This window comes from Asterias rubens, chromosome 1, assembly GCF_902459465.1.
Source record: "Asterias rubens chromosome 1, eAstRub1.3, whole genome shotgun sequence".
Lineage (NCBI taxonomy): Eukaryota > Metazoa > Echinodermata > Asteroidea > Forcipulatida > Asteriidae > Asterias > Asterias rubens.
This window is the reverse complement of record NC_047062.1, coordinates 1136998-1162382: the sequence shown is the minus strand read 5'-3', so window position 1 is coordinate 1162382 and position 25385 is coordinate 1136998. Positions and strand designations below refer to the sequence as shown.

The 25385-nt window shown below is 38.8% G+C and overlaps 1 protein-coding gene across 9 annotated transcripts in view; it reads left to right on the top strand.

Annotated features, from left to right (window-relative positions):
* Window positions 1-25385, top strand: part of LOC117296642 (regulator of G-protein signaling 7-like) — a 125362-nt gene that overhangs the window by 62226 nt on the left and 37751 nt on the right. For all 9 annotated transcript variants that reach the window (XM_033779715.1, XM_033779707.1, XM_033779733.1 and 6 more), the window contains exons 6-8: window positions 1693-1849; window positions 10852-10938; window positions 21118-21183. In XM_033779715.1, coding sequence (XP_033635606.1) covers window positions 1693-1849; window positions 10852-10938; window positions 21118-21183 — 310 coding nt within the window. The remainder of the gene's footprint in view (window positions 1-1692; window positions 1850-10851; window positions 10939-21117; window positions 21184-25385) is intronic.

Sequence of the window (25385 nt, the reverse complement as noted above, 5' to 3'; positions counted from 1 at the left end):
TCCCTGCTTCCATAAGCGCCAATTCTGTGCTTCCGGTAAGCAGCCATGAAATTGGGCACAGATCATTTCAATGTACATTGCAACAACAAAAAATTGTATCTGTTTTGCTGCTGACTCTCTACCAGTATCAACATCTCACATTATATCACCTGCTGATTGGCTAACTAAAATTTACTGCTCTGCGCGTGTTTGTTGAAACTTTCGAACGCTTGTAGGGCACCGGACTGGTCTTATTATACACAAGTAAATGCAAGTATTTTGACTTCAAATAGCATTTTGGAGGAGGGGGGATGGCTCGCCAAGATCATATGTACACCACTTAGACGACACTGGCAAAACTTGAGTTAACGGTCACAAGGCTTTGTTTTTCCTTTTCGATGACTTTCCTACATGTACACCTTGCAGAGCTTATTCCATGGCTAAACTTAGTACTGGCTTTCACACATGAACTTGATTAGGTCAAATTTCGTGCAGATTGTGTCAATATCTAGCCTTTCTTCCTGTCATAGACCTCTTTTGCAAATACTCGGTCTGCGCGCGTTCAGCATAGGATGAGGTGCATGCTGGTCTAGCTATGAATCAAGTTTGAGATAGACCAGCATGTGAAATTGGTATTTGCGAAAAGTTCTAAGGTCTAACTTGACTACAAGCCACGAAGGCTTCAGTCCGGATTGCAAAACTTCCATGGTTGCATTTCTAGGAGGTTTTTCCTGAAAATGGGGAAATTCATCTTTCGGGTATATCTTGTGAAATGACAGACACTTTCATTAATAAGATTTGTACTTATTTTTGTACTTTAACTTTGAACTGATGGTGAGAATACAATATGAGGTTGCTGGATTTTCTGTAAAGTCTTTTCTGAAAATGGGAAAATTTATTTTTCGGGTATATCTTGTAAAATGACCGAGACTTTCATTCATAGGATTTGTACTAACTTTGTACTGTAACTTTGTACTGATGGTGGGAAAAGAATGTGAGGTTGCTGGATTTTCTGAGAAGTCTTTTCTGAAAAAAAAAGAAGAACGTTGATGAACAACTCCCAGATTGCCACAGTCCTGCCCGAAAGCAAATGAGGAGTCAAAAGAGATAACACTGTTGACCTAAATTTGAAGTGACAGTCGTGCTGCGCTAATTCACAGGTGTCGGTTATTAAAGATGCGTAATTGTTGGGTAACATTGTGTCAGGGCAGTGCTTCCACCCATCAATGTCCCGTCGGTGTTTTGACAAATTGTGTTAGTCACGTCGCACACCTGGAGTTTGCAGCTTCATTGTGATGGAGGATCTTGAGTTGTTGCTGGGCGGAAGGTTCAAAGATTCTGTTAGAGGTTCTTTGATAAGGAAGAAGGATTTGAAACTTTGCACGGTGGTTTGAGGTCACAATGTCAACTTGGATCTAATTAACCGTAGTAGCAAAAACTTGCTCATGAGGCAGGGCAGTCGGTTCCACCAACTCAAAGTCCGGACCAGTCTTGCTTTCAAGAGGCAGTGCGGTCGGTTCCTCCAATCCAAAGTAGAAGGTTTTGGGAGTGTTGTGAGGGATTTGTTTGAAAGAAAAAGAGTGATCCAACATACTGTACAACTTTGTGGTATGCTTTGCTGTAGAGGTTGGGGTGGGGCGAGGGTCTGGGATTAAAACGATCCCCAATGGAAGCACTTGTAAAAAACTTTGAACTGTTTCTTTCATTCTGCAGAGTGGATAAGAAGAGAGACAAGATGGAGCGAAAGGTTCTGGACAGTCAAGAGAGGGCGTTTTGGGACGTGCATCGACCGGTACCCGGATGTGTCAACACAACAGAGATGGACATAAAGAAACTCAGTCGTATCAATCGTACGTGTAAGAAGAAAAAGGTAAGACTCTTAGTTCTTATTTTGGTCTGTGCCCCCATTGTCTAAATGAAGGGGGACGGGGTGATAGCTGGAGGGGGTGGTCAGAGAAGGGCATTCTTCATATCATTTTTAGAAAGTTTTTCTTTGTTGAACTCAAAATTAATTCAAATTTACGCGGTAAGTTTGCCTTGTTTATTACTTGAAATTTGAAGTTAAAACAAATTGCATCCCCTTAAAGACACTGGACACCTTTGGTAATTGTCAAAGACCAGTCTTCTCACTTGTTGTATCCCAACATAAGCATAAAATAACATATCTGTGAAAATTTTAACTCAATTGGTTGTCGAAGTTGCGAGTTAAGAATGGAAGAAAAAACACCCTGTCACACGAAGTTGTGTGCTTTCAGATGCTTGATTTCAGGACCTCAAAATCTAATTCTGAGGTCTTGAAATCAAATTTGTGGAAAATTACTTCTTTCACGAAAACTACGTTACTTCAGAGGGAGCCGTTTCTCACAATGTTTTAGACTATCAACAGCTCCCCATTGCTTGTTACCAAGTCAGTTTTTATGCTAACAATTATATTGAGTAATTACTGATAGTGTCCACTGCCTTTGAGGTGATCCGTCTTCGTTCTGCCCAGAATGTTTAAAAAAGTTGGTTGTGATCGCTGGTTATCTGGCAGTAACGGGTTGTGTGGCTTTTAGCAGGTACCCCCGCAGATATTGACAACATAGGGAGACCACCAACATTAGGACTAAATGGGAAAATAGTATTAGCTGTTGCAAACTGCTAGCCAACCACATGGACCTATGGTATCAATGCAAAATATTGTAAATGGCCTGGTGTTTTGATCGTAGCAGAGTCTTTCTTGAAAGCTAAAGGGCTAAGGACTAGACGGCTCAGTTGGTAGAGCAGTAATTGTGACGTTGATTTACAAAGGGGATGATTCACAGACCAATTGAGTCTGAAGTGTAGCAAGGGAGAGTACCTTTATGAGCAGCCTGATTAGGATCTTATAATGAGACTTCCTGATGCTTCAACATGTTCAATGACTGTCTGAAGACGTTCATGTTCTTCGCCATTGATGATCAAACATGTCAAAGGCTGTGTTATGGCAGAGTGGTTAAGAGCACCGAACTCAAGCTCTTCTCTATCTGATCATCAGAGTGTGGGTTTGAGTTCCGAGTCCCGAGTCTCTTACAAGTAATCACCCCGTTTCCTGAGATAACCACAGCACCCCTCACTATGCCACAAAAACTGGGTGTTTTTTTCATAATAATACTATTAGTGGCTATATATAAAGGTGTGTGAAGATCTTTTGGATAAATGTACTTTGATACTCCACAAAGTTGTACATTATCCGATTCATAGTCACCATTTTGTCATGATAGATATTGCACAATGAGGTATTATTATTTAAAAAAAAATAATAATACAAAATAAAAAAATGGGCACGTTATAAGGAAATTATTAATTTGTACTGGAGCATTTCAAGGGCACCAAGGCAATGACCAGGGTGCATGAAGACAATCGCCTTTGTTGCCTCCATGAAGTATCAGACCTGCGATGATGTCATACATGTACAGAGGATGAAACCAGAGTTTACAGGATTAACATGATTAAGGGTTATGGCTCCACGGAGGTTCACTTTATAGCATAAATCAGTTCAACACTTATTGGATAGAAACTTCTCTCTTTTTTTATATCTTTTTTATCCTTCCTTGCTGTCATCTTTTCTTTTTACCCGATTGTTGATTCAAAAAAGGCTGATTGCACTTTGGAGAGCTGTTAGAAGTTATGGATTTTTCTGTTTGTTTTTGTTATTTGGTATTTGTTTTCCCACATATGCTGCACTGGTAGTGGCCTTGGTCAGGGGTCGCTATAAACTAGGGTAAGGGATATTTTTATGATGCGCTCTTTTTGATCAGATTCAAGTTCTTATTCAGCGTTCTCAATTAAGGGAGCAGACTCTTTTTGTCTACCTTCCAGCCTCAGTTTGGTTACATTGGTTGAATGGCAAAAAGTAAGATGGCATCATGATCAATTAAATTTGTTGAAAGGAATATACACCAATGGTCTACAGCCTGGGTTCAAGTGCAAATGGTCAACCTTTTAAAAGTTAACCATTGTGCACACTCAAACTTTCTCCTGTATGATTCATTTTTGAAAGGGCAAGGGCACCAAGGCATTTTCTCCTTGGTAAAGGGCACCCTAAGAATAAATTGTAAATTTCTACTGTAGCACTTCATCAAGGGCACCAAGGGGGCATGGAGGCGTTTGTTGCTTCCGTTAAGTATTAGGCCTGTTAAATAAGGTTTCCATACACCTTCCTTGTCATCAGCCCCAGTCAATTTTGTTTGCAATGCTTCCCATTAGCAGGCGATCAGGCTTATAAATGATATCCTCATCATACTTGTCCTCCATGTTTAGCTTGAACCGCCCAAGAATCTTCCCACAAATGGGTTGACAAGAATCAGCAGCAATTATAGCAATGGCCCTCATAAACTCAAATGGCAGTTTTTGTTTTGCCGGTCCTTCATTTAGAAATACCTGAAATGATTCCAGAAGTGCGTGTGCCTTAAAATAGTTTTGTGTTTACTTATTGTTGTCTGGTTGAATGATTGTTTTTTGCTCGCCAATAATTTATTGCTCCTGAAACCTAACTTTATGCTTGGGCTGGGTACGAATACATTATTTTGTACAAACTTCTTTTGCTGGCCAAGTTCAATCTTAGCATTTACCTGTTCCTCAAATGAGAGCAGAGTGGTGGACAACAGAAAACACTGCTGGGCCAGTAGAAGTTTCCTAAACAAGAAGAGTTCAAAAAAAATTTGTGGAGGTTTGTGGAAGTACTTAAATATAAATATGAAAAATGATGTTACTACCAGCTGTAAGAACAGAAAAGGAATTAACATGTACTTAGAAAAAAAACCAAAGACTTAACTTGTTTCATTACAAGTCCAACAGCCCAATTAGCGCCAATGATAGGGCGAATAGAAGATGGTGAAGAAATGTTCTGTTATAGATGTGAGTGGAACACCCCGATAGGGACAACTCGTGCAACTAGGTATAGACCGAAGACTCAAACCACATTTGTGAAGCTAAGGACACTCAGAAAAGCAAACCCAATCACTGTACTAGCCAAGAACAATGGAGAGAAGACAAGAAAGTTTCCATTTGCAGATGTTGGAGAGAAACCCAATTGAAATATTCCAGGGGAAAACCCCAGCAGGCAGCTATGGACTGAAAACCCAATACACATAGTGCCCCTGGCGTGATTCGAACCGGGTCATAGAAGTGGAAGGCGAGGAAAGATACCACTATGTGTATCTAACCGCCCAAAACAATCGCCCCGATGAACAAAGGACACATTTTAATTAATTGGGATTGAGTTTTGCTAACTTGTCAACTTTGAGATCATGACTGCCGCAGAATGTAGTGCTTGAAGCCCTTCCCGGGTAGCATCAATCAACCTCAATAATAGTAAGTGGCAAGAGGAGGCCACTTAGTCTCAGGGTGATTGATATTGTTTCATTTTACTCCACTTAAAAACTGATATCACTTCATTACTCAGAGTAGTTCCAACGCGGTAATAAGTGGTGTTGGTAGTAGTATTGGGGCGCAACAGATTTATGTTATTATAGTTTATTCTATTGTACTTTTATGTACTTTGCTGTTTGTTTTTCCACATGCGTGCTAGCTTGTGTAATACTGTATTAACCAACACCCCAGAATAAAGATAAACACCTAAAGTTGTCAATATTTATTAACACTCCTCTTTTTCAGGTTTAGAAATCAGCTTTTGTTGATCATTACCAATATTGTGATGAAATCTAAAAGAAAAATCATTGGATGGAAAGGTTTGCGGTAACACCATGTAATGACTGTCTCTAAATGAATTGGGGTGGTTCTGAAAAGAACCAAACCTTTCCATATCGTACTTCCACCATGCAAAGTTTCATATCCTACTTAAACATTATTACATGTATGTTAGATCCTGACATGCAGGTTAACAACATTCTGTACATCTGTGATATTCTGCACACTGACAAATAAAGTTGGGACAGTGAACTTAGAGTGGTACTCCTGACAACGTTGGGATGAAAAACAGTGGTAGGGGTTTGTGTTTCTTATTCTAGCGTCAAGAAAATTGACAGGAGTGCAAAATCAAGGCTTGCACAAACACGTCTGATGCTCATCCACTTTCCCAGGGTTCTGATGTAACCTCTGCCTTGCAACTATTTTGGGTCCAGCGTCTCCCAAAATAGAAAACCTTCCGTGTTTAGACTGACGCTTTTTTTTTTTTTTTAAGCTGGAGACATATAAGGACAGGTGTATCTCTTTGTTTGTCAGCCCGTGTGACATGTTATGCGTGCTGTGTCTGAAGAGCTCTCATCACTGGTCCACTGTACAGGAACGCCCATGTTGCGGGAGTGCATTGATTATCGGTGAAACAGCTGCTGTGAATCCCATTGCAGTTTTTTTATGAAATTTTAAAATTGTGGCTGTGGACATCGTCGTTGGCGCGTGTGCAGCCAGCCACATTTGTTTCCTACATGTTAAATGACATTACACCACTACCTACATGTACTGTTATGCTAGTCAGCCTATAGCCTCAATTGATTAGGGATAGATGTACGGGGAGACTCAGTAAGAGGGATGATGGCTGCCCGCGCAAGCCTTAAAACACAGCTTTCATGCAAGCAACCCGCAGCGTTCGGCCCCGTACCATGATACCCCATCAGTGCTTTGAGGATACAACCACATTCCTAAGCTTCCTCTAATCTGATAAATGCTGTTGGACTGTCACAGTGTTTATTCTAGGATAAGTTAGATGGGATACCATGGAGCTTTGCACTTGAGTACCAAGCGAGGGGGCTTTTGGAATATTGCTAAATGTAGTGTCAATGTAGGTGGTGAGAGTCCCCTGAAGAGATACAATAAGTCCGTCTCTATATTTTACCTTTGGAGAGGGATTTAAAGGCAGTTGACACTATTGGTAATTACTCAAAATAATTATTAGCATAAAACCTTACTTGGTTACGAGTAATGGGGAGAGGTTGATAGTATAAAACATAATGGGGAGAGGTTGATAGTATAAAACATAATGGGGAGAGGTTGATAGTATAAAACATTGCGAGAAACGGCTCCCTCTGAAGTAACATGGTTTTCGAGAAAAAATAGTTTTTCACAAATTTGATTTTTAGACCTCAGAATTATACTTTGAGGTCTTGAAGTCAAGCGTCTGAAAGCACACAACTTCGTGTCACAAGGGTGTTTTTTTTCTTTCTTTATTATCTTGCAACTTCTAGGACCAATTGAGCTCAAGTTTTCACAGGTTTGTTATTTTATGCATATGTTGAGATACACCAAGTGAGAAGACTGGCTTTGACAATTACCAATAGTGTCCAGTGTCTTTAAAGGCACTGTACACGTTGGTAATTGTCAGTGACCAGGGTTCTCTGTCCTCTTTCTCAAAAACTATGTTATTTCAGAGGGAGCCGTTTCTCACAATGTTTTATACTATGTACCAAGAGCTCTTCATTGCTTGTTACTAAGTAAGTTTTTTGCTAATAATTATTTTGAGTAGAAATACCAATAGTGTCCACTGCTTTTAAGATGAATGACAGTGTGAAATGTTGCTAGAACTGCGTCAATACAAATAAAATTTTAGTAGCTGGTTTCAGTTGGGAGCTGGAGCAGGCAATCTTTTGTTGGAGGGTGGTTTTAAGAATTAAGAGGGTTTAGGGTTCTGTTATCGTCCGAACGAAGGGCCTCTCTCACTTGCGATTGCCCTATTACCTCATGAAGAATTGGGTATGTATTGATTCGTTATGTCAGTGGAGGATGCTTTTTATTCCATTGTGCAGACTACATTTCGAATATAACTTTCGTTAAAGGCAGTGGACACAATTGGTAATTACTTAAAATAATTATTGGCATAAAACCTTACCTGGTAACAAAAATAAATTTTGTTCAACATTTGATTGACGGTGTAGATTTCACAAATTATCATTCAAGATTATAAACCACCAGCTCACCCACCACTCCTTTCAAAACCTTGTGGCTGTGAAAAATCTCACAGCAAATGTTGCCGTCATCGTGTGTATATTCATTAATTTCTCACACAAGTTGATGCATTTGATGTACGGTTAGGCTATAACTTTAGCTCCCAGGCCCTCATGTTTATGCCAGATAAATCAATTAATAGAAGTAGGTCAGTGGGGTGATTAACGGGCTGTTTTTCAGCCAAAGCTTCTCAGATTCCTCGCCTTGATTTCAGTGTTTTTCTCACCCCCGACATTTTCCCGATGTGTGGTATCAATACTTGACCATGTTCAAGTTCACCCCTTCACCCTGTGTCGACGAGACACACACGTTTAGCCCATGGATCTGCTGGTCTTGTTTGTGTACTAATAGAGTAGGATACAGTCCACTGCCAGGCTTATTTACTGGCTTGTTTCATGGCCCGAGACCATATGAAGTGCAAGAATTCACCGGCAATGACGTCAAGCGCAACTTATTATGACTGTGTGTGTGCTCGGGCAAACAAAGCTAGATCTATTTTTAGATTCCCACATGCATGTCTGCAGTTAGGTGGTTCATAAAAAACAACGAGATGGAGGTTTTTTTAAAGATTTTATTTTGGGAGGCAGTACACTTGGGACACCGTCCCCTGTGTATTTTTGGAGGAGTTGGGTGTTTTAGTCTTAGGTTCATGAATTTTTCGTAATCGGTTCGGATGCTGGTTTGTTCAGTTCAGGGGCAATGTGGATGTGACAATTAGGATGATTATTCAATCGGCTCGACGTCGAGGAAAAATATAGCCGGCCGGTCAGGGAGTCAACTTCCAAAATAACAAAAATGCTGACAACAACACGTGTATTCTGTGTTCTCATTCTAACGGCAGATGTCTTTAAGTGTTCGTATTTGTAACTTTGTTGGATAGGGTTACTGAGATACATTTCATAATAATGCTGGATAGATATGGCACATCTTAAATTGAGTGCTGTTCTTATACCTCTGAAATAGCACATTGGATGTACAAATACCAAGTTAAGATAGTGCAGTGTAAATGAATGATTGGAAAGCACCCCACATTCTAAAGCTAAAATTAGAAGCTCAATTTGGTGACTTCACACAAATAATAATTTTACGCTACTTTTACAATGTAATTTACTCATACACCGGCTTATTTCAAATGAAGCGCGTACAAGCTTACTTAATTACAAGCCATTGTAATCCTGTAGCGCAATTTACACCGACAAGAATTTTCTTCAAATATGAATGAGGTTTTGAATATTTTCTTCGTTAGCAAGTTTTATCAAGGAATGGCTCCGGCATAATCAAAATTGATAAATAGATAAAACCAACTACAAACATATTAACTTTTACTACAGACTTTAAACAATCATTCTTTATCCTTCTGTTTGCAATACATTTTCTCCTCCACTGCAAGTGATCCCATATCAAAAGAACAAAAATAGTGATAAGTGAACGGTTTCCCCAAGCAACATGCTACACTCAAATGGATCAGTTGCTTCAAAAAAATAAATCATCGTTTTCTACTTGGTGCTATCATTCAGTGTGCACAAAACTTGTTCAGTTTAAATATTTTGCAGCGCAAAGCTTCTGGAAAAAGTCATTCCCTGGTCTGAAAAAAAAAATGGACCGCAGATTTACTTTGTACCATATCTTTACTGGTTTTGAATTTATTTCCCCCTTCACTGCAGTAAAGAAGAATATAAATAGCAACAAATGAGCGGTTTTCTTCAATTGAATGCTACATAAAATGAAATGTGTCTGCAATCTACGTCTTCTGAGCGGGAACATTTTCTTGAACGGCTCCGATCTTGAAGGGGGGGGGGTGGGTTAGAGCATCGAATTCAAGTTCTGATGGTTAAGTCATCAGAGTGTGGATTCGAATCTCAGTCATGACACTTGTGTCCTGGAGCAAGATGCTTTACTATAATTGCTTCTCTTCACCCAGGGGTGTAAATACAGTACCTGCGAGAGTAGAGGTTGATATTGTGTATGAAAATGTACGCAAACGGCAGCTCAGGGCTGTATACTCACCTGGGGGTTATGAAAGATAAAAGGAATGTTATTGGCCCAATGACCTGGGCACTAATGTAAAGCGCATTCATAGGTTATTATGAACTGCGTTATATAATAACTATAAGGTTGTATAGTGCTCTGGGATGGAGGTTAGATGACCTTGAGGTCAACGTCGATACCTCAAGAGAAGGAGATGGGATTGTACGCTTAAACGTCATGTCGAGGTTACTTGCCTCTGATAAAATCTTTCCTTAAATGTTAGACAAATAAACAAACAAAAATCAAACGGAATTGAGATTTCCACCACCCCCCCTGTTTTTTTTGTGTCCTGTTAGACAGTTTTTGGTGAACACAAAGAGATGTTTATGTTTTGTTCTATGTTCATCATGTGTTAACCAGTTCATAATGTTTTTGCTGATCTTGATTATTTATACAATCGTGAAATTAATATTAGTAAAAATAAACGCTGATATAAGGCATGTAAGGAACCTACGATGTGGTTATAATACTAGAAGAATCATACAGTGTAGGTTTATGCAGTGGACACCTTTGGTAATTCTCACTTGGTGTATCTCAACATATGCATAAAATAACAAACCTGTGGAAATTTTAACTCAATTGGTCTTCAAAGTTGCGAGAGAATAATGGAAGAAAAAACACCCTTGTCGCATGGCCGAGGTCTCATTCAATTCAATAGTGAGAATTTACTTTTTCTCTCAAAAACGTTACTTCTGAGAGAGCTGTTTCTCACAGTGTTTCATACCATCAACAGCTCTTCATTGCACCAATTAAATTTTTATGTTAACAATTATTTTGAGTAATTACCAATAGTGTCCAGTGCTTTTAAATGAAACTATTCACTTTTTTTAATATAATTTTATAACGTAACAATGTCTGGGTTTTCATCATGTATACTACCTAATCACTCATGTTCGGTTTTTTTGAATGTTTTTTTTTCTGCAGATGAATTTCGGAGCGGGAGGTGAGAGAATTAGTCCATGTGCATCAGATTCAGATCTTCAGTCACATTCTGAAGAACTCATCCGAACGGTAAGTAAACTCAGGTCTATAAAGCCCGTTTTTCCTCAACCCCTTTTGAATGAATGAATTGTTTTTTGGTGTAATTTTTCTATTACACTTGTGAAACAAATTGTGTATTAATGTTCTCACATATTGGGTTGTTTGATGACATGTTTATTTTTATCGCTTCATCTTCTTGTGTTTTAGACAGGTTCTTTTTTGGTCGATGTTTTCAAATTATTTTTGAGTTTGTAGAAAATGACCATGATTATGCAGCATTAACACACTACAACTATATTCTTGAAGCACTGTAGTATTTTTGTACACAGAGTTTTATCTTGTCATTATTAACTGAAAAATTAGTTACTGCATTTATAAGCTTGTCTAATGAAAGTTTGATTATTGTCTTTAACTATTCTAATCACTGTTAATCCTCATTCAGTAAGTGATGTGAAGGACCTAAACATTTGTACTTTTTATACTAATTTTGTTTTTTACCCATACACTGATGTGTGTTGACACTGTATACAGTAATTTCCCGAGTCCTGTGAAAATAAAATCAGAGGCATTCTTTTCCTGATGCAAATTTAACATCTATTACATTTGCATTTTTGTTTTATTTGATTTGAATTTGAATTGGATGTTACTTTATCCATAAACAGCACCTTGCAAACTTGGCAACACTCGGCACCAAGAATGTCGGCACCATACATACTCGGCACCGGCCTTTTATTGACTAACAAACTCGGTACCAAGCAAAAATAACCTTGAAGAGTCAAGTGGTTAAAATAAAGTAACGTAGGTGTAACTATGCAATAAAAAATGGTTTGATAGTTAGTAGCTTTGTATAAATTGTTAATGGCAAAATCACTAGTTATGGGAAAATTTGGGCCCGGAAATTTACCGTGGCGCCGCACCGTGTTCAGTCTACAAGTGTTTAAAATGTTGTTTAGGCTGAATGATTGCATCCATGTCGGTGAAAGTGCGGTGCCATTTCTTTTATGATGTGGGCTTTGAACAATTTTAATAAGGGTTTGTTTAGTTTGTTTAATGGTTTTCAATAGAATTTTGCTTTTTAACAGAGCGTGATTTGCCGAAAGGAGCCGGCCATAAACAGGTACTAATTTACCGACGGTCGCGACAGTTCTGTGCGTGATAGCTCGCGTGCACGCACCAAAGATCGTTGGTGCACACAATCCTTTCAGTATTTGTTTTCTCGTCCCGTGCTATAAAGTCGCTTCTATTTTCTGGTAAATTTTACGATAATTATATTGCAATAATAAATAATTTATAACAGGATCAAGCTTGTTACGTGACTGGGGGGCTGAACTTTAACATAAAAATGAGGCGCCACGCAGTGTGAAAATCAAACTTTTTCAACTGGGTGCCGAGTTTGTATTTGTACAAATTGTGCCGAGTTTGTAAGATGCCGAGGTTGTAAGTGCCGAGTTTGCAAGGTGCCGCGTTTGCAGGTGCCGAGTTTGCAGGTGCCGAGTTTGCAGGTGCCGAGTTTGCAAGATGCCGAAGTGACCGGTACCCGTTGGATTGGAATAATCCCATTTCATATCATATTATTTGATATGAGACCCATAGGGTTGAATAACCCTATGGGTCTCCTGTATTCGGAATCGTTGCTGGGGTGGTTTTTCCCTGCAGGTTTTTGTTTTTTTTCTTTTTTAAACAAGCCATAGCTTTATCGTTGGCCATTATCGGAGCGTGCATCTCTGTACAGTAGTTGTGAGTGTGATTTGAACTGCCATGCGAGTGTGGGATTTACTTGGCTGCAGTTTAGGTTGCCATAGGCCCCATCTCATCATGTATGCATAAATCTGCCATCACTGGAATATCATGATATCATGTGGCCCACATCTTATGCCCTTTTGGTTTGAAAAATAAAAATTAACTGAATTATTATAATAATAACGAAGTTAAATGTGACTCAAATCAACTGGGAGTGTAATCGTTCAAAAAGCATTAGCGAAAGCTGAATTAAAGCCATTATACACTTTCGGAACAGAAAAATTAATCAAAGTTCACAGATTTACAAATAACTTACAGAGTTTACAGAAGGTAATGGTGAAAGACTTCTCTTGAAATATCATTTCATGAAATGCGTTACTTTTTGAGAAAACATTTAAACAATTATCATTCTCGATATCGAGAATGACGGATTTATTTTAAACACATGATATGACACTACGAAACGTGCGGAAACAAGGGTGGTTTTTCCCGTTATTTTCTCCCGACTCCGACGACTGATTGAGCCTAAATTTTTCACAGGTTTGTTATTGTATATATAAGTTGTGATACACGAAGTGTAGACCTTTGGACAATACTGTTTACTGAAAGTGTACAATGGCTTTAAGCCCCAGCTTGAATGTCACCCAAGCATTCCTGTTTAGTACATTGGAGTGATACTCATTCAGTGTAGGCCTATCCATTGTTTTTAACAAGAAAGTTATGGACCAGAACCAAAGCAGAGATTGCCACTCCCAAACGCACGATGGATAAAAAGACATGTCAATGAACCAAAGCAGAGATTGCCACTCCCAAACGCACGATGGACAAAAAGACATGTCAATGAACCAAAGCAGAGATTGCCACTCCCAAACGCACGATGGATAAAAAGACATGTCAATGAGTTGGGTGGGTAAGCGGGAGAAAGTCATCCTTGCCCTTATTTTTGGCGTATTTAAAGATGTACTTTTAAGTAATTGTTAAACACCAGCAGCCGATTTCACGAAACGCTAGGATTAATCCTATCGCGAGTTAAGACAAGTAACACATCCTAACTTAGGATGGGTTTGATGCGTCCTAACCTCTTTGGATACAGTAATTTAACTCGTCCTTAGTCCTAAAGATTAATCCTAAGTTAGGAAGAATTTGGTGAAAGCACCGGCAGTATCCTCACTTTGTGTCTCCCAAAATATGCATAAAACAAACCTGTGAAAAGTTGAGCTGAATTGGTCACCAAAGTTAATGTTGCATCTGAATTATGTACTTTCAGATGTCTGAGCTTTCTCAGATTCAAATTTGTTTGTGATTTTCGTTTCTAAAACTGCTTTATTTGGAACGGAGTCAAAGTGATCAGTTTCCAACTCAAAATTAGAAGAAATTTTGTTTTGTTTTAATATTATGGAAACTTTTCAAAAAAATAATGAGTTGGATAAAATTATATTATTAATTTTTTTAGAAATTAATCAAGAACATTGGGGAGAACAACCAAGACAAAAAAATATTTGCATCCTAAAATTTGGTTTATTTTCTTTAAAAAAAATATTTGTTTAGCTAGTTGTTATTTTATTATACAGGTTGTTCGATATGGCAGGATTCACGTATGACCGGCTGCACACTGATTTATCATGCAATAATACCGGTGACAAAGTAAATGCAAATAATTTAAATCGTCTCAAATTACAATTGTACAAGGCTGCAATTTAGTCACAGTGTAAAAAAGTAAAAAAAAAAATAAAAAATCAGCTCCCAGGTAGCGCAGCAAGTTCAAGGACTGTTGTTGTCCGCTCCATGTTGATCAAAACAGCGTTAAATGGGTATTATGCTCGCCGTCAGTTTTGTGTCGAGGCTGCTGCCTGACAATATTCTCCTCTTTCTTCAATCGGACGAAGTTCAGCCAGTTATTTAATTATTCTGTGAATTATTTCCACCCTTCTTCTCCAAGTATGGATTTTTGAAATATTGTATTTAATGCAGCTTTGAAGAAGAGAGCGTGAGGGTTTTGTTTGTCCATTGCATCGTTTACTGCACCACTGATTGCATTTTTTCCGCCCTCTTCCCTTCCGCCCGCTTGGTCTTGCTTTGTTTCTGTCGTGGTATTGTGTTTAAATTAATTTTATTAATTAGTTTGTTTAATAGTTAACTCAATCATATAAATTTTCCCCTCCTTTTATTTTGACGAACTTGAAGCTATTAGGTGTATAGCAATATCTTTAAACATGCATGAAAAAGCAACACAACAAAAAATGTTTGTAAAACATTCAGGTAGACATGGTTACAATGTAAATGTGCCAGATTTTTTGTTTTGTTAACTCCTTCAAGTTTTGTTCTGTTGTTTTGAATGTTAGCAGAAGGAAATATTACAAAACTTATTTCAAAATGTCATTATTCTATTACAAATGCAGTAACTGTAAAAGCCAAAATCTCAAAAGCTTGTTTGCGATTGTAAAAGGAACAGAGAGCAATTTTAAAATGAAAAGCTATTCATGTGCCCCCCCCCTCCCAGATTTCATAAAGCCAGTAAACGCAAACAAATCCTAAGCACAGAATAGTATTGCTTAGCTAAACCTGGTAACAAGCCAACATTGCATTAAGCTTGCATTGTTGTGGCTAATGCCCCACTAAGTTCTTGCTCAGCAAATAAATTTGCCTAGCAGTATTTCTGCTTAACATCTTTATGAAAATTTGGCCCTCATGACGATAAAGAAGAATATACATTATGGCTTTTACCCATACACTAATGTGTGATAGCACTGTATATACTCAGTACTTTCCCAACGCCTGTGAACAAATGGCATATTACTCAGGTGGGATTCGAACCCATGACCCTTGCAAAGAGCCAAAGCTACAGTCCTCGGCAATCATGTGAACTCATCTCACAACATCCTCTTCCTTGAACAGTCCTCTAGATTCAAACATCCAAATTGGGAACTGTCCTCTAGATTCAGGATTGGTCCGCTAGATTCAAACCTCCCAATCAGGAACAGTCCTCTGCATTCAAACATCCCAATCAGGAACGGTCCTCTAGGTTCAATCATCCCAATTAGGAACGGTCCTCTAGATTCAAACAACCCAATCAGGATAGTCCTCTAGATACGAACATCCCAATTAGGAACGGTCCTCTAGATTCAAACATCCCAATTAGGAACGGTCCTCTAGATTCAAACATCCCAATCAGGAACGGTCCTCTAGATTCAAACATCTTAATCAGGAACGGTCCTCTAGATTCAAACATCTTAATCAGGAACGGTCCTCTAGATTCAAACATCCCAATTAGGAACGGTCCTCTAGATTCAAACATCCCAATCAGGAACGGTCCTCCAGATTCAAACATCTTAATCAGGAACGGTCCTCTAGATTAAAACATCTCAATCAGGAACGGTCTTCTAGATTCAAACAGAACTCAATATCCTGCCTGACTCATGTAAAATCTGCCCTTCATATGAAAAGATTAATACTTAAAAAGCAGTCATAAGAAGGTCTGATTTGTCAACCCCCTTTTCAGAAGTTTCATTGTATGCAAATTGACCTCAGCACAAAATTGTTATTTTGTTTTTTTTAAGGGTCTAGCTTGCCTTGAAATTACAAGCTCCTGTATCTATTTATTATTTTTTTCAATGTTGTTTGTGGTTGGTATACATACATTCTTTTTTTTTTTATTTTAAAAGTCATGCAGTATTTGTTTGTGCAGCATGTTTTTTTCCCCTACAGGAAATGTGGTTGCTATGACAATAATCCATGACGACACGCGCGTGTCTGGCAGCATTCCAACCGGCACGTCCTCGCAGCTTCCCATGCCTAGCGCCATGTCCTAGTCAGGGGCCAATCCTCTGTGCTGTCCAGGCATGCGTACAAACCATCCGTTCTCGGCTCACACAACCTTGCATAATACATGAAATCTCCTAGGACATGGTTATTACTATCTTGCCTAAATGCCTTTCCAAATTTGCATTCACTCCTTCGCCGTGTAAAAGAAATAACACAATGGCAGTTGCAGAGGAGTTGCATTTATAAAGCAATTAACAAGCTGGGACCTAAGATTTTATTATTTGCTCTTGTTTACATATCAGCTGCACAGTTCATACTCACTTTTGATGTAATAGAATTGCTGTATTTTTGTTTGCCCCTTCCTTTCTGCGCATGCAAATGCGACAAAAGCGTTTGTCTATTGACAGAACAGCTACTTCCAGATTTGTGTATATAAATACGTGGAGAAGGTCACACAAAGTGATGCTGAGGCATTTAAAATGAAAGTGTTTTTAATTTGTGATTTCATTTTCAGCTCTGCAGTCAGGCCTGTCTGCAGTGCTATAGTTTGATTGAAACAAGAACAATTTCTGAAAACAACTTGGTCATTAAATAATTATTTCATGGATGGTTTATTAAAGGAACACGTTGCCTTAGATCAGTAGAGCTGGTCTTTGAAAAGCGTTTGTAACCGTTTGTTATAAAATGCATATGGTTAGAAAGATGTTTTAAAAGTAGAATACAATGATCCACACACACTTGCCTCGAAATTGGGTGGTTTTCCTTTTACTTTGCGAACGAACACGGACAGCCATTTATGAGAGTCAAAAATTTGACTCCCGTAAATGGCCGACCGTGTTTGTCGATGAGGTAAAAGAAAAGGAAAACCACACAATTTTGAGTAATACTTGTGTGGCTCATTATATTCTACTTTTAAAATATCTTTCTAATCGTGTACATTTTGTAACAACTGGTTACAAACGCTTTTCGAAGACCAACTCGACCGATCCAAGGCAACGTGTTCCTTTAAACTATTTTTCAATTAAATAACTTGTGTATTTTTAATATCGCCTGTGTATATCTCTTTGTTCTGCAAATGATGCATGTGTAATGTGCATGTAAAGTCATTGTTGTATCTGTAATGGCAGTCAAGTTCATCATTTCATCCATACTATTAGTAACAGATTAGTTAGGACCTGGAAGTATGTTTCATCGTCAGTGTTTGGTTAGTAACAGATTAGTAAGGACCTGGAAGTATGTTTCATCGTCAGTGTTTGGTTAGTAACAGATTAGTTAGGACCTGGAAGTATGTTTCATCATTAGTGTTTGGTTAGTAACAGATTAGTTAGGACCTGGAAGTATGTTTCATCGTCAGTGTTTGGTTAGTAACAGATTAGTTAGGACCTGGAAGTATGTTTCATCGTCAGTGTTTGGTTCAATTTTATGGCTCTGCCTACCGTGGAATTGTGCGCTTACTGCACATCCAACCACACAGTTAACTGGCACTGTAAGCTCAGAATTGTGCGCTTACTGCGCATCCAACCACACAGTTAACTGGCACTGTAAGCTCAGAATTGTGCGCTTACTGCGTATCCAACCACACAGTTAACTGGCACTGTAAGCTCAGAATTGTGCGCTTACTGCGCATCCAACCACACAGTTAACTGGCACTGTAAGCTCAGAATTGTGCGCTTACTGCGCATCCAACCACACAGTTAACTGGCACTGTAAGCTCAGAATTGTGCGCTTACTGCGCATCCAACCACACAGTTAACTGGCACTGTAAGCTCAGAATTCTGCGCTAAGCAGAGCCATGAACCTGGACCCTGCTGAGAGATTGTTCAACCCATCTTTTAAAGAACAAAAATATATGCTGCTTCTAAAATGAATCAATACTCAATGCATTTAAGAAAATGAAAATCTGATTGTCAGAAATATTGCACAGTTCTCTGAGAAGAGCAAAGTTGAAGTCTAAGATTTTTAATTCTGCGTTTTGTGGTAATACGATAGAGTAGCTTTATGCAAAGAAATAATTAATTCTCCTAGTCCGCAACAAGCTGCATGGAAATGTTTTTTCAACAGCACATTTTTCACTGTGGGAAATGAAAAATAGCACACGCAGTGCACACACCATTCCTAAAGTGCCCAACAATGAATGTAACACTACATGCTGTGTCACATTAGTTGCACCTAGACTCATCTCAAAGGTGTTACTAGTGGTACCCGTCATGTACGTGTTGATGTGTGTGTATCGTAGCCCCCTCGTTAATCACAGCTACACCGTATAGTGCATGACTTCATTCAAACTCGTCATCAACTCATCACCATTCTGCATCTTGGCATACAATCCTCGTAATTTGCTGAGTTGTCTTGAAGGAGATACTCTTGCCAATAGCATTCTGCACGAATGCGAAATATTGCCAAGTACCCAGATCTCAGATGAAATGGTGAAATTTCACTAAGGCGCGCGTGTGTTCAAATTGTACCCTGCACTGCTAGTGCAGTTTTGCACGTCGATTGCGCAGTGATCATGTAGGTGGTGTGGCATATTTGTCTGACAGCCAAATTTCCACGTCATTTTCAGGTTTTAAAGCAAACAACAGCTGATACCAGTAACAAGCAAAATGCAACAAGTGGAAATTTGGTTGGTAATCCTGTTTTAATCAAGGAAGAAGTTTCATGCTAAGCAAATTTTTGTGCTTAGCTGAAATTCGGCCCAGTTTGAAACAAAATAATGGTCCACGTACAAAAGGAAAAGTATGGCATCCCGGTTCAAAGATATTGACAGAATAGGGAGACTGCAAGCTTGATAGCTCAGTTGGTAGAGCATGTTAAAACGGAGGTCACATTGAGGTCACATTGAGGTCACAATGCTGCTTCCAACCTTGCTCTAGTCAACTTGACTTTGTTCAATCGGAAAACAAAACAATTATGAGTCAGTTTTTTCCTACTCACTTGTACATAAAGCAATTTTCTCAGAATGCGTTTATATAATTTCACAAGATATTATGTAATAGGATTCTCTGAAAAAAGTGTGACGATTTTGTCAGAAAGTTTTGTTCATACAATGTTGATGAGTATCAAAAAGTATCGCAATTTTATTCTTTGATGCCCATTTTGTTGTTTGTTTGGAGTATTTAATCTGCATGCCGGTGAACTGTAGACCAAACAATTTGTTCACCCCTGCATCAACATGTTTTTCTTCTTCATTTAATAGCATGACTATTCTTACAAGTTTTTTAAAAGTAAACTTCACCATTTGATATTTTTATTTTGTTGTTTTATTTTTTTCTCACTTACATTTTAAATAATATTTTGGTCATTCTTCTGATATGTTTTAAATATTGATTGTTTTTGCAGCAAAAGGTAGTTTGAGCTGTTAACAATTATTATTTGTGTTGCTAATTACTCTAAATTTCACTCAACAACAAATGAATAGAAAGGGCAGGTCATCCATTCATTGTTGATGTTAAAAAGAATAGATAAAAACATCAAAATCAATCAAATCAAATTATTTTCAGTGTAAGCCTTTGTCTCATGTTGAAAATTGTTTGGGTGGTTTCAGGTTATTTGAAACACGTCGTTGCCAGTGATGGTCTGATGTACTTTTATTGCATGTTGAGTTTGCACTGGTGGGTTAGTGTGGTGACATAACAAACACCAAGCAAAGTCAAAGACTTCTTGAATCGGTGTCAATTGCTCCAAACTCATTTTTATAATCATGGCTTTCTTCTCTCCCATCTCTCTTCCCCTTCTCTCTGATCTTTTTCTCGCCCCCCCCCCCCCCAACGTCCCTTCCTAAAAAAAATGATCCTTTCCGCTGTTCTTCCCGTGTTCTTCTTTTATGTGACACTTCTTGTCAACAACTCTTCAATTTGTATTTGTGCCCACCGTTTCCTCCCTAATTATTTCCTTGGTTTGTTTTCTTGTGTTTGTTATCGTTGTTTATCTTTTACTATTTTCCCTCTTACCACTTTCTTTGTTTTATACATCGTTTTAAACATCTCATTCTTTCTTGGAATTGTCATTTTATGAAATGTTGGTGTTTTTGTAAAAAAAACACAACAAAAACACAAAAATAACCATTGTGATTGTCAATGACTGTTCTGTTGCCAACTTGTGTTTTGGATTGTGTTGGCTATTGTTGTGTTTCTATTCCTAATATATGTTTGTATCGTACCTTGCTTTCTCCCAATCACTCCTTACTGTGGTTTAACCAATGTCCCCATTCCTTGTCACACACTCTCATCCTCCTCAACATGTACCAACCTCCCTCCTCATCCTCCTCAACATGTACCAACCTCCCTTCTCATCCTCCTCAACATGTACCAACCTCCCTCCTCATCCTCCTCAACATGTACCAACCTCCCTCCTCATCCTCCTCAACATGTACCAACCTCCCTCCTCATCCTCCTCAACATGTACCAACCTCCCTCCTCATCCTCCTCAACATGTACCAACCTCCCTCCTCATCCTCCTCAACATGTACCAACCTCCCTCCTCATCCTCCTCAACATGTACCAACCTCCCTCCTCATCCCAAAATGTACCCACAATGTGCTCCTGTTTGTCCATCATTCTCACCCTGATTCACACTCCATCCCAAACGGCAAACCACCTATTATCCTACCCTGAACCCACCTGATCCTTTTCTCTCCATTATCTTACCTCACCCATATCCCACCTCATCCCACCCCCACCCATTTCTCATGCCAATTCCTTGTTACAGGATGCATCTCATCATGAGCATCTGCACTTTGCATGTTGTTCACCCATCTTGTTCCTCAAGCGCAAGGTAGGCCTGTCTCCTTTTTAATCCCACTGTGGCGTTCTATGGGCAAGCTATTCCCCATGCTTTGAGAGCTCCTTAAAAGGTCTTGTGCAGCAAGATCTGAACCCTGCTGCAGCCATCTTTTTTTCCTTTCCCCCAAAATGTGATGAAACTGAGGCTGGCATTTAAGCAGACTGATCCCTTTTTATGTGTCAGCACAATTATTCATTGTTTGCATTTAGAGTCAGTTGATCTAAATGAAGATGGCTGCAGCATGCTGGTGACCAGTTGACATTGTATTAATTATATATCATTGTTGATGTTTTTCATAAATATATATCTTTAAGAATTTTCACAACAGGGTTTTAATTGAAAACGTTGCCTTGGATCGGTCGAGTAGGGCTTTGGAAAGCGTATTTAACCGTTTTTAATAAAATGCATATGGGTAAAAAGATGTTGTATAAGTAGAAAACAATGATCCACATAAACACGCCTTGAAATTGCACGGCTTTCCTTTTACCTCGTCGACCAACAAGGTCGGCCATTTGTGGGAGTCAAATTTTTGTTTAGTTCACAAAGTAAAAGGAGAATCACGCAATTTCGAGGCAAATTTGTGTGGATCATTGAATTCTACTTTTAAAACATCTTTCCAACCGTATGCATTTTATAACAAACGGTTATAAACGCTTTTTATAGACCACTCTTCCGATCTAAGGCAACGTGTTTCTTTAATTCTTCATTTGTTCCAGACAGTAATATTTCTTTTCCACAGCCATTCCACTGTATCTTTGAAATCTTTCACTGTTATACATACATTTTTTTTTTTTGGGGGGGGGGGGGAGATTTGAAAGATTATTTGCAACTTGTCCTGAGCCAGTATCGATTTTAGCTATATGTAGCTTCGTAAGATAGGAAATGTGTCGGAGGATGTTTTTGGACTGATGTTGTTGTCCAAACTTCGTTTTCAGTTTGCAGCTATGGCTAGAAGCTTCAACATTTTATCTTAAGCCAGAGCCACAGCCTCTCTCTTCAGCAATATGATAAAGTTTCTCACTGTGCTGCTTGAGCTGCTTAAGCAGAATAATGCTTAACAATTGTCTGCTCAGCAAATATAAGCAGCATACCAGTCACAGATTGTACATGTTACATGGTATTTTGGCTGGTAACCCTAATCTGGTGAGCACAATTCTTTTGTAATCAGCTACTTTTGGTGCTTACGCAGATCTATGAAATTGGTCTTTGGTCTGTTTGTACCTAAAGTGAACATACAGTTAACTTGGGAAATATGTTTGAAAGAGAGCTTGCAAAATGCTGAGCTCTACCGTACTCTGTGTCTTGCTGTGTGTACCACAAAGTGACATCACTTGGCATGCTTTTATTACCTTTGAATTATACTGGCTGTGAATCCAAGGACTCTCAGAAAAGGGCAACTTAATGATTGTACTAGCAAAGAACCCAATCAAGAGAATACAAGCAAGGAAATTTCAGTTTAAGATGTGGGTGGGAAACCACATAGATTTATTCATGGGAAAACCCATGCAGTTAGTTAAAGACTAAAAACCCAATCTTCAAAGTGCTAGTGCTCCTGGCGTGATTCGAACAGGGGTCCTTGAGGTGGAAGGCGAGGAATAATACCACTACGCCAACCTAATCACTATGGTAAAACACTACGCCAACCTAATCACTATGGTAAAACACTACGCCAACCTAATCACTATGGTAAAATGGTATCGCAAATTGAGCATTTTGGAGCATTTTCCATGTTTTCAGTGACCAATCAACATGGCTAGAGTCCATGCAAAAAAAGACTGCCATACATGCGTGTCACATGATGAACTTTGTAGATCTAATCCCATCCATCATCAAACTGTACTATAGACTTGATTCAAGTCCCGTTCTCATGTTAGAGGTCCCTGAGCATATCGCGCCAACTACACTTTTAGCAAACAAGCCGTAGATAGCAGTGCATGCTCGCCGTCAAAATGTGGTCACGAGAATGCGGAACTGGTTAGGGATTGGGGAATGCAGAGCATCACAAAATAATACAGGATTTGGACTTAAGTCAAGTCTAACTGTACTAGGAAGTTGCACTCTACACACTGGCCAAACCTCAACGTCATCGCTAAAAGTACTTTGCCATGATAAGTGTATTCACTCTCAATCATATTCTTGGGGTGGTCTCAAATAGAAAATTTGATTGTACTGCAGATTAATGTTCATTAAGACATCAGTAGAACTGCACAACTTCCTGTCCCCAACAATCAAAATGCATAAGAGTCAAATTGCATTAATAGATGAGCAGTATAATCTGAGTATGGCTTGGGTTTATAGCGCGTCACAAAGACACTTGAATAACCCTCACAATAAGCTGCTTAATTAGTTGGAAATAAGGCGCACAAATGATAAGAAGTACATTACAGCTGCTGACGTTCACCCCATCATTGAGGAGTATTATTGCAGATGGCTGGACTTCCGTAAAGCCCCGCCAACTACAAGATATTCAACGGGGTTAGTGTGTGTGCACTTTGGTCTAGTACCTTGTTCAGTCTGATGAGTTTATTTCATAAAGGCAATGAACTAGTGACCTGATTAGGACGGATTTGGAAAATTACTTTGGGGCCAATTTGCTGCCATGCGTTTGCGCTGCAGAGAGGCTGCTTTCTTGTAGCAGAGAATGCTTGGGATTACACAAAGGTGTTGGGAACATTCATGGACTTGGGTGTCCCGAATAATTCCGTAAGACCCTTTTTTCCCCAAAAGAAACACCATTTGCAAAATGAAAATGGTGTTCCCCCTCTCAAAGGTAACATTCCTGAACCTGAACTAACCATGAGTGTTTTATGATCACAAAATTGACTACTAAAAACTACTTAAGAGAAAGTCAGTCCAGATTGATGTGATTCTGTCAAAATTTCCCAACACTATATGTCTCAGTTCCATTGTGTTTCAGATACAGTAATGTTGAGATGTGTTTCCTTCATGAGTTGAATTTCCAATTTGAATGCTTTAGCAATTTAAGCATGCACTATGCTGTAAAAACAAACAATGAACGTGATGACGTGATGACATTTGAAGTAGCCCCTTCACACGATGACGTATCCGTTGCAAAATCTCTACCCTTGACATTGTCAATGAATTACGGAGGAGGTTTAAAATGGCCCAAACGATAGCACTCAGTCACACGGATCGTGAATACATTTGGAATGCAACTCCCACAGCCTGTATGCAGTGCCGGTGCGACCAGACACGCTCTGCACTATTTCTGACCCAGTAACCTGCTCCAGATTGCCTGCAGAAAATGCTAAATTCTGCAGTCAAGGGGGGGGGGGGGGTCCTGTACATGTATCACTTGTACAGAATGAATCTGTGGCCGGAAACGCCAATGTTTGTTTGACTGATAATGAAACCTTAAGCTCCGTGGACATCCACACTCTTTAATATGAGCTCATGTAGAATGATACAGAGACATGTGTGGTGTGGAACTGTAGACGGCGATGGACGACGGCATGAATTTTAATCACGCGCCTCAGATCTCCTTCTACTTTGTTTTTTTTCTTCTTGTTATTCTTGTTTCTTTTACTTATCATGAGTTCAAACTAGGCCATCATCAAAAGTCGCAGGCTTTCATGAATCGGTTGAATACTGAATGTATTGGAACTTCTTTTTCTTTGCATTTATCTAAATCATAGCTACATATTTTCAGGATTTGTTTAGAAAAGTTCTGATTTAATCGATCGCAAACAATCATAAATTTTTATATCTTTAAAGAAAAATTGATGGCCATTTGCAACCTATTTTATTTTATAGCAAATATGCTTCTTGGTCAGTCAGCCGAAATGCACAGACACCACACCATTGCTGGACATACATGTGTATACCAATGGGTATCTCTGATTGTCAACACACACACACAACAAACTAGCAACCAAAAAAATCCCTCAAATATTTCCAGATGTTATCAATGCAGGGCCATATTATATAAAGCCTTTTTTACAGAGCTCGGGAAAGTACTGAGTATACAGTGCTAACACACATCGGTGTAAATGAAAAGAAATAACACAAAAACTTGCTAAGCAAAAACAAAGTATTGCCTAACAGAATAAAGTAAATAGCAAAAATTACATTTAGTCTATTTGTTGTGACTGATGCCCCACCTAATTTTTGCTTAGCAGAGACATTTTTGGAGCACTATATATTTCCTGCTATCAAACAGTTTGATGAAATTG